The 10761-nt window shown below is 32.7% G+C and overlaps 2 protein-coding genes across 2 annotated transcripts; both read left to right on the forward strand.

The window, feature by feature from the left end:
- The first annotated feature begins 1813 nt into the window (after positions 1-1813).
- On the forward strand, positions 1814-5222 carry LOC105967138 (secretory carrier-associated membrane protein 4). Its single transcript, XM_088817849.1, has 11 exons — positions 1814-1878; positions 2354-2570; positions 2888-2921; positions 3004-3126; positions 3217-3279; positions 3363-3456; positions 3548-3593; positions 3675-3742; positions 3835-3883; positions 4240-4305; positions 4911-5222. The coding sequence occupies exons 2-11, from the start codon at positions 2517-2519 to the stop codon at positions 4941-4943; spliced, it is 630 nt and encodes a 209-aa protein (XP_088673975.1). The 5' UTR covers positions 1814-1878; positions 2354-2516; the 3' UTR covers positions 4944-5222.
- Positions 5223-6333: 1111 nt separating this feature from the next.
- Positions 6334-10479, forward strand: PRK (phosphoribulokinase). Its single transcript, XM_012991692.2, has 5 exons — positions 6334-7145; positions 8114-8198; positions 8306-8390; positions 8937-9181; positions 9962-10479. Exons 1-5 carry the CDS (start codon positions 6580-6582, stop codon positions 10211-10213), a joined length of 1233 nt encoding a protein of 410 aa, XP_012847146.2. The 5' UTR covers positions 6334-6579; the 3' UTR covers positions 10214-10479.
- The last annotated feature ends 282 nt before the right edge of the window (positions 10480-10761 follow it).

Here is a 10761-nt window from a genome sequence, read left to right on the forward strand (position 1 = left end):
CTTTATTTTGAATTAGAAAATATAAGTTTTTGAAGTCATTCTATTATAATGTTTTTTTATAATATTTTTTTATAAGAAAAAATATTGCATATTGTAGTTTAGAATTTCGGAAACTACCAAAAAATAGTAAAATACCACTAAAAAGATTATTTTAATGAACTTATATAAATACAATACTGGCGTGCATCGGGACGAATCCCATATTTCCTTTTTTTTTCCTCAACCAATCGGCCTTTACAAATAAAATAATAATTTAAGGTCTCGTTTGGTTGGGGAGATTAGCCATGATTAACTTAATAAGTTGACTTAGTTTGATATTTGATATTCTCAATAACTCGTCGGGTCGATGCACAAATATTGTGTTATCATAGTTTATCTTGCTTTTTATGCATGTTTTTTATTGCAATTTTCAACGTCCGGTAATATAAATGGGTTTTACTAGATTATTTAAATTTATCTTGGCTAATCTTTTCTTGTCAACAAAACGAGACCTAAATATACAAAATAAGAAATACAAACACTTAAATCACTAAATAATTTAAAATATTGGTTACATATTGATTTTGTTTTTCCAATATTAAAATCTCACAAAAAATAAATGCCCGTGCATTTTTCCATTACATATATAATTGAAGTGTGGAATTTGCTAATATAAGAAAATATAGGGTGAAAACCGCCAACCTATCATTTGTGGCGTTCAAAATGCAATTGATGCAAAAATTCAAACAACTTATGTTTAAAGGCTTAATTTCATTTTGCACCCCTGAAATTGAGTATTTTGACACTTTGCATAATTGAAAATAATAATAGCGTTTTGCACCCTCAAAACACAATAAATCATTCAATGTACTATGAATTTAATAATAACGGCAATTTCATTTGTTATTGGTTTTTTTTTTTTTTGGGCATGCAAAGTAACAAATTAAATTATTATTTTCTTCAACTTCCAACCTAATTTTGAGCTCACAAAGTGCAAAAAAGTAAGAAATCACACCGAATTATTGAAAAAGAATATCTTACAACAAAATAAAATAAACTTTTATCACTAAATTATTCGTTTATAGATATTTACTGTAACTAGTGGAAATATTAGGTAAAAAATGAAAGAAAATATGATTTTTCAGATAACTTGATAACAAAATAGTTGAAGAATTTTTTTCGTAAAATATTTATTTGTGATAAATAAAAATATAATTTCTAAATATGTTGATGAAATGTATTTTTATTATTGCACTTTATAATTTCAAAATGATTGACGAAAAAAATTGATTTGACATTTGTCCTCCTAGAAAAAAAACCCAAAAAAATATTAAATTACTTCTATTAGCTTTAAAAAATTAATTGGGATGCATGGTGCATAATTTATTGTATTTTGAGAGTGCAAAATGCTATTAATTTATTTCGAAGATGCAAAAACTCATCATATTTCGGTAATTACTTTACAACACCTTCAACTATGAATCTTCTTACACATTCATCCTTATCATGTCAAATTTAGTGGAATATTATCCCTGTTGCTCCCGTTTTATTCCATTCGAGCTCCACAATTTGAAACGAGATGAACCCGAAATCAATATCCATTTACGGTAACCGTCTTCTCAATTTACATGGATTCTGCTGCCTATTTTCTAGACTATATTTTTGCGTTTTCAAATCTTCTGTGGTTTTTCAGTGATTACTGATTAGTGATGTTGGGGTTTAATTTGGGGGTTATATTTATTTAATTTTCATGTGATTATAGATCCGAGAAATAAGGCGTGATTAAATTTGAAAAAAATATATATTTATATTTTGATGTGAATTGTTTGCATTTGTTTGTAGAATATTATTTGAATTACCTAAACCTAATCATCTGTTGTAGTAATTATTCATAAACAAGTATGGTAATATAATTTCGATTTCTCACTTAAATACTGTATCAAGAATCATAAGAACATCTAATTTGGAGTTAGGTTTATGGATTTGTGATTCACTCATCTGAATTTGGGGGTTTTCATTCCTAGGTTATATAGATTCTGCAGGGTTTAAGAGATTTCACTACACACACATTCCACACATTTCAGTGTGTGAATATGAATATTACTCTCAAACACGATTATCGATTTTCTAGCATTTGTCGACTCGAAGATGTGTTAGAGAATTTCTCAGTTCATGTATATGGTCTACGTGTATTATATTATGATAAGCATCATTTGAATTGATTCACAAAGTCAATGAGAGATCCCTTCCTTGAGTTGACTTTCGTATATCTATATTTTTATTTTTATTCCGATTTTTTCGTTATCAAAAATGAATTAATTATGCCTGAGATATTACCACCTTGTTAATGACGTGCAGAATGGTGATGGTGCAGGTACTTGGTCAAAGTCACACATTCTTAAATTAGTTGCAAATAAACGGGGGTTTGGCCAAATCCATGGAGCCGATTTTTTGCTAAGTTGTAACCATTTCTACAACTGTATCGAATTTTATAATATACATACATTTTTGCGTAATTTTTTGTGTTTCGGAATCCGATGAAGGCGCAAGAACTTGCTGCATTGGAAGCAGATTTGAACAGGAGAGAAACGGTCGGTTTATTTCTCGTCTGACTTTACGCTGTTGATTAGAAGTTATGTTGGAAATTGATGCATCTGTGTTGAATCTTGGTTTATTTCATTCCTTCGTTTTTTTATGTTTTTTATGCTCTTCTCGTAATCGGAAAGAGTAGTAATCCGTACATATTTATTCATCTGCTCTGTTCATATACGATGATGTTCTTATGTTAGATGATGGTCAACTATGGAAAAAAAAGCATTGCATTGAAATATTTATCGGTTTTACTTTAGCCTGTTTTCATTTACGAATTTTATGACTGTAAATTGTAATCGATTCTCGTTGATTTCAGGACATTCGACGTAGGGAAGAAGCTGTTTCAGGGGGTAAGCTTCGTTCTTGGACTATTTGTCGTGTTCCGATTTATTTTGCTTTTAACTTTTTTTTTTCGTCATTCCTCTGCTTCAGCTGTAGTTCGGACGGATAAACGAAATTGGCCCCCGTGTTTCCCCATTATTCACCACGACATAGCCAAAGAAATCCCGATTCATGCTCAGAAGCTGCAGTATCTCGCCTTTCTAACTTGGCTAGGTTGTGTATTATATGGTGTTCTCTTGTTTATTTAAGAATCGATATTCGTCGTGTCGTGTCTGAAAATTTAAGTTACGTTTATCGTCACAGGCATTGTTCTTTGCCTCGTGTTCAATGTTGTCGCCATCACTGTTTGTTGGATAAAGGGCGGCGGTAAGTTCCTTTTGTTCGGCATTTTTTTTCCTTCCGTTTTCCGATCTCTCGTCAAAGTCAACGAAGGTGCCATGTTTTTGTAGGGGTCAAGATTTTCTTCCTTGCAATAATCTATGCCTTCATCGGATGCCCGCTTTCGTACGTACTATGGTACAAACCTTTGTATAACGCGATGAGGTACGTCTGTATGCACAATTATTCTCCGTACGATCTCGTCTCGGGTATTACTATGATTCTTTGTATTAACGGCAGTTTCTCCGATATTCAGGACTGATAGTGCCTTGAGATTCGGCTGGTTTTTCATGTTCTATTTGGTACGTTTAATTTTCGTCGTTGAATATTTAAAAAAAAAATATCGACTAAGGCGTAACCGTTAACTCAATTTCACTGTGCAGCTTCATATTGCTTTTTGCATATTCGCTGCAATTGCACCGCCGGTTATCTTTCGCGGAAAATCATTAACGTAAGTTTGAATTAACTCGTCTTTATGAACCGAATGTGTTTTCTTTTTTCACTTTATCGACTAATGTTTACCGTTTTTTTTCTTGGTATTAGGGGCATCCTTGCTGCAATTGATGTCTTCTCCGACAGTGCGTTTGTCGGGGTGAGTGTTACTATTGATGCTTATACGTGTATAGTAGAACCTCGATAAACTGTTAACCTCGTTTAAATAATAATTTATGTCGGTCCCGACTCGGTGAAAACGTATAAAACTATTATTTCGATAATTTAATATTTGGCGAAATTAATAGAATTCTGCTAGTCCCGACTGTATTAACTTTATATGAATACAGTTAAACCTTTATAAATTAATACAGACGAGACTAGGAAAATTCTATTAATTTAGTGAATTGTTAAATTATCGACTTAATAATATAACACGTTTTCACCGAGTCGGGACCAAGAAAAAATATTAATTTTATCGAGGTTAATAATTTATCGAGTATTAATTTAATGCAGATTTTTTACTTGGTTGGATTTGGATTGTTCTGTTTGGAATCGCTGTTGAGCTTCTGGGTACTCCAGGTTAGAGAATTAATAACTGCATTTTTTTAGTTAGTAAAAGTTTTTATTTGCATTTATTGTCTTAAAGTTCGGGAAAAGTGTACTTTTAGTCCCTTTAGTTTACCTGGATTTCATTATTGGCCTTCCTCATTGTTTACAAAAAACAGATTTAGTCTCTCATGTTTTAAAAATTCAACATTGTTAGTTATTTCTGCCAATTTTCCGATACTACTGACGGAATCAATCATGTGCTGATCAATGCCTTAACTGAAGGACTAACTATAAATCGACGGAAATGATCAGGAGCGTTTAATTATTGAAACACGAGGGAGTAAATGTGTCTTTTTGTGAACACGAGGACCAAATGTGAAATCGTTTACAAACTTGAGGGATGAAAACTGTAAATTTCTCCTTAAAATTCTGATGTAGTTCGTATGTAATGTGACTAGGGCTGGAAATTGAACAATACATGAATTCTACTTGGACGTATATTTTCGAAAATATTTTTGAAAATGTTGATTTTAGTCCTGAAAATTATATAATAATATCAATATTATATGTAATTTATAATGTGGTTTTTTTTTCTAATCTATTTTTGTTGAATTTTTTTTTTATCTCTTTTGCAGAAAATATATTCGTTTATTCGGGGGAACAAATAATTCTGCAAATTTCATTGAGATGAGTTGCCCAAGTACATATTTTTCCCCTCGAGTGAGTTTGCGTGAAGTTATTCGTTTTTTTAGGTGATTTTTTGTTTTGATGATTCATTTTATTTAATATGTTAATTATCATAGGGTGGCTGAATTGTGCATTATAATTTCTCTTTGGGTAATGTATTGATATATTTTTTTCTTAGTAATTAGGATTTGTTACTTAATGTTTTTATTTTTTAATACTTTTTTTCATTAATAAAAAGAGTGCTAATGGTGTTTATATTTTGTTGATTGGCAATTTTACACATGAGTGTAGGACCATCGGATTTCTAAATTGTTCGAAGATGTTACGCTCGTCACTCGGTGTATTTCATCGAGTTATATTTTATGTATACGTGTATAAATTCTTACCTATATGTGCAACGTCCGCATTTCTATTGATACAAGAGCGTGATAAAAATAGAGATTACAAAATTGGCAAGTGATTAGAGAGTTGTTACGCACATAGTAATTATAATTACAGAATTGTCACTCGCCAATTAATTTTTGAAGTTAAACTGGCACTCAACATCGTAATTATAGAATTGTCTCTCAACAAATAATTACAAAACCGCCATTGACAGTAATTATAAAAGTATCACTCACCAAGCAATTACAAAATTGTTATTCATCATCAAATAATTACAGAACTGTCATTCAACAGCAATTAGAGAACTACCACTCAACAAATAATTATGTAACTGCCACTCAACAAATAATTACACAACCGCCACTCAACAATAATATGAACTTGTTTGGTCTTATTTTCAAAATAAATTCATAAAATATTTGAATAACGAGCTTAAAAGCTATTCTTTACATTTAAAAAAAAAAAAAAAAAAAAAAACTTAAAACATATTACGATGGTTTTGAAAGTCAAAATTTCAATAGGATCACAACAAAAAGGTCCATACTAGTTTACCATGGCACTCATCCACACACAAACAAACCCCTCACCCTCACAACCCTCATCTCTTACCAATCCATCATCCTCTTGCCACGTGGCACATAATATCCAAACTTCAACACATGACCACCAACCCTTTCTCCATCCCTACTTTTAATCACAAACACATCATCCATCTCCTTATCAAAATATTTCACCATTTTATTTAATCATAAATAATAATAATAACACTAATTATTATTATTAGATAAAATCAATTGTAAAACGAGTTAACCCAGATAATTTAAAACCATGAATTTAAAACTCCAAACTCCAATTTTTCAATCAAAATAATAATTTTTGAATTTGTGTATAAAACCCCAATAAAAAGTGACACGTCACACTCCCCCTCATCTAAACCAAACAGGCTTTTCTGTCCAACTAAACTGCCACCTGTATTTTACTCTCACTATAGCCTCTTCTTTTATTTTTTTATTTATCCTCACACTCTTTTTTATTTCTTTCCAATTTTTTTTTTTTTATATAATAATTTAATTTCATTAAAAAAAATTAAATGTCCTCAAAACAATTTAAAATAAAAAAATAAAAAAATAAAAAAAATCCCAATAACATCACTCCCACACCACTCCATTCCTAGCTTCATCTCTCTAAACACACACTTCTAGAGAGAGAAACAAGAGAGAGAGAGAAACAACAATGGCGGTCTGTACTGTGTACACAGTCCAATCACTCAACTCAACCTACTCAATCTCCACCACACCGGCGAAGAAAAACAACTTGCTGGGTTTCAACCAGAAGCAGGCCGTCGTTTTCTACAGCCGGAAAACCACCACCACCGCCGGCAGAAGCGGCAGAACCGTGATATCATGCTCCGCCGCGGACAAGACAATCGTGATTGGGCTGGCGGCGGACTCGGGGTGCGGGAAGAGCACGTTCATGCGGCGGCTGACGAGCGTATTCGGCGGCGCCGCCGAGCCACCGAAGGGCGGGAACCCCGACTCGAACACACTGATCAGCGACACCACCACCGTGATTTGTCTCGACGACTACCACTCACTGGACAGAACCGGACGGAAGGAAAAGGGGGTAACCGCACTGGACCCGAGAGCCAATGATTTCGATCTCATGTACGAACAGGTTAAAGCGATTAAAGACGGCGTCGCCGTCGACAAACCGATTTATAACCACGTCTCCGGTCTGTTGGACCCGCCGGAGCTGATTAAACCGCCCAAGATTCTCGTTATTGAAGGATTACATCCAATGTAAGTACAGTGTGTGTTAATTAATTATTTTATTTATTATTGCATGCATAGTAGAGAAAAAAGAAGGGCTATCTTTAATTCTATGGTTGAGGAGTGAAGAAGATTGTCCACGTCATCATTTATTTTCTGCTGACCTGTTTGACACGTGGCCATTTGACACGTTATGGGCCATGCACTCTTTATCACTTGTCTTTTTTTTTTTTTTTTTTTTTGTTATATATATAGATATACATATTTAAAAATAAAATTCTATTACGAATCGAGAAAACAAGGGAGATGCATGGTTTGAACCATAGACCTCTACTCTAATAAAATTGAACCTGTTGGGATGAAATTCGATACTAAAAATGAATTTCACCGGTCTTCGATACTAAACTCGAACACATTTTTTTAATTTTTAGGAATATTTATATATAGTACTATAGCCTCTGTAGCACGGAAACTTTAACTTCTCAGCGTTTTCGCGTTACGGAAAGTTTTGTGTCGGAAACTCGAAAGCACCAGTCGGACACCTTATGGGTCATTTTGCAATTTTTAAAAAGTTAGAAACATGCTTGAATAGCAATTTTTCAAATATTTTTGTTGTTTCTCAAATTATTCACATAATTTAATGATCAGTTCCAAATTAATAGTTGATGTAAAATTTATTTTCAATATGTTTGTATAAAAATATATAAAAAGAATTTATATGTAAATAAAAACTTATATATGTTTATATAGAATATTTATAAATACACCCCTATACTTTAAATATTTACACGGTTCCCCTAAGTTCGCGTATATCCATTTTGTAAAAATGCTGTTTCCCCGTATTCTTTTCCCTCGTATCGCCGTTTCTGTGTCCATGCTACATAGACTATAACATAATAATACTCTTACAAAAAATATATTTTTATTTAAACAAATAGTTGTATTATATATTTTTTGAATATTTTGTTAATTATATGTGAGGCTTCTGTATATAATAGGTACGATTCACGAGTAAGAGATCTTTTGGACTTCAGTATTTACCTGGACATCAGCAATGAAGTTAAATTCGCTTGGAAAATTCAGGTAAATTAATTTATTTTTATCTATATATATTTATTTAATTTGAAAATAATATTGGTAATTATAAATTTAATCTGATTAATTTAATTATATGTTGGATGGAAATGAAGAGGGACATGGCTGAAAGAGGACACAGCCTTGAAAGCATCAAAGCTAGTATTGAAGCCCGAAAACCAGATTTTGATGCTTACATTGGTAACTTTTTATCTTTCCCTTACCTCAATCTCGATCACGGGGCCGAAATCGGAATAAAATTCCTCGATTCCGTCTTTTTTCTCCAATAATTTCAATTTTTCGACTTTGAAAATTAAAATTACCATCGAAATCAAAATTATTTACGATCGGAATTTAATTCAATTTTTTTTTTTGAGAAATCAAAATAAAAATTCCAAATTTCGCCGATTTCAATCTGAAAACCCCACATTATAATATATTTTATTTTCTCGTTGATTTCCGACTTCTAATTTTTTGCCGAATTAGTTCATCACTTTTACAAGAATACAAAATCCTAATATTTTTCAAGAAAATGCTAATTCTGATCAGATACGTCCGATTTCCATTCCTAACCTCATCCGAAACACAAAAAACACACACTAAAATTTGAACAAAAATGGCAACATTTTTTCCTAACGATTTCCGATTTCTGATTTTTCGCCGAATTAGTTTTTCACTTTGAGAAAATGCTAATTCAGAACGGCCGATACGTCCGAATTTACATTCCTAACCTCGTTTTGTTTGCAGATCCACAGAAGCAATACGCAGACGCAGTGATAGAAGTATTGCCAACACAGCTAATTCCAGATGACAATGAAGGCAAAGTTCTAAGAGTGAGATTGATTATGAAAGAAGGTATTAAATTTTTCAATCCCGTTTACCTTTTCGACGAAGGCTCCACTATTTCGTGGGTCCCGTGTGGACGGAAATTGACTTGCTCTTACCCCGGCATCAAATTCACCTACGGCCCCGATACTTACTACGGCAACGAGGTATACTCCACAATTTGCGTCTTTTTTCTTTAACTGCGTTTGGATTGAAGAATTTAGATTCGAAATGAGACAATTAGTCCAAATTATATGAATTTGAAAGCCAACGCCACGACTCGAAACGAGAGCTAAGAATTTGAAATTAGTCATTAGTTCGGATAGAAATTCAACACGAGTGACACTGTGGGTGTATTTTGAACGGAAATTTTGAATTCCGAAACTTCCGATTCTGATTTTTTTTTACGGAATTGGAATACATATTAGATTCCGGGTTTCAATCTGATTTAATATTCAAAACTATTTCCGAAAATTTTGATAATTTTGTGAAAACAACACTTATAATTATCAATATTGTTTTGTATTTTGTATTAGAGTTACTTACAAAATTGGAATTTTCGAATTCCGCCCATTCCGACCCCAAAATTTCCAATTTTGGAACAAAAGTTTTTTTAATTCCAATTTCCAAAATTCTGATTCCCGATTTTTTCTTTCTGTAACAGGATTGGAATTACTTTCAACATAAAAAATAAAAATTGAAAATTTTCTGGAAATTCTTATTTAGATCCAATCCACCTGATTTCCATCCCTAGATTTATTACATTTAGCACCCATGTTTTGCACTCGTACCAAAATATTAGCAAAATCCTCCCTATAATTCAATTTTATTAGCAAACTACCCCCTAATATCACATCATTTAGGAGGTTGTATGCTAAAAAAAACGCATCATACGAGAAAACGCAATTAATTATACTTGTCGTTGTTCTTCGTATCTATAACAACAGGTCTCGGTATTGGAAATGGACGGGCAATTCGACAGACTGGACGAACTGATTTACGTGGAAAGCCACCTCAGCAACATATCCACCAAATTCTACGGTGAAATAACTCAGCAAATGTTGAAGCTTTCCGATTTCCCAGGCAGCAACAACGGCACCGGTCTTTTCCAAACAATCGTCGGCCTCAAAATCAGAGACCTTTACGAGCAGATCATCGCAACCCGAGCCGCTGCTCCATTGGAAGCTACAAAGGCCTGAAAAATAAAATTAATAAAAAATCGCACGTAATATCATAATATGAGACAGGCTCTTCGTCTGTCTAATTTTTTTTCTCTCTCCTCTCTCTCGTGTTGTTGTTGTTGTTATCAGTTGTGTGTTATAGATGAACATTGAACAGAGAAATTTCGACGTTTATTTGTATTTTTTTACGTTCGGTCGAACAAAAACTTTGTGGAGACTTTGTAACATAGAGAAACAAGAAGCACATAAAAAAAAAAAAGGATTATGTAATCGTCTTTGGCAAATACCGTTCCGACTCTGAATGTGATTTTAACTATTTTCGAGTTTGAATTTGCCAGAACTCGAAAAATGGAATTTGTGGTAGTTTGACTTAACTTTCTAATCCAACTTGAAAAGAATTATAGATGAATGAATGAATCAACTAACACTGTCACACCTTTGATGTTTTGAAATTCAATATACAACTAATTTGTACGTAACTTTATTACATGCCATCCAATTTAGTTGTTTCAAGTTGGATTAGAATGATAACTCAAAGGACTACAGTTTTTGTGTTCTGAATTTTT

This window comes from Erythranthe guttata, chromosome 5, assembly GCF_056151865.1.
Source record: "Erythranthe guttata isolate IM_541 chromosome 5, IM_541, whole genome shotgun sequence".
NCBI lineage: Eukaryota > Viridiplantae > Streptophyta > Magnoliopsida > Lamiales > Phrymaceae > Erythranthe > Erythranthe guttata.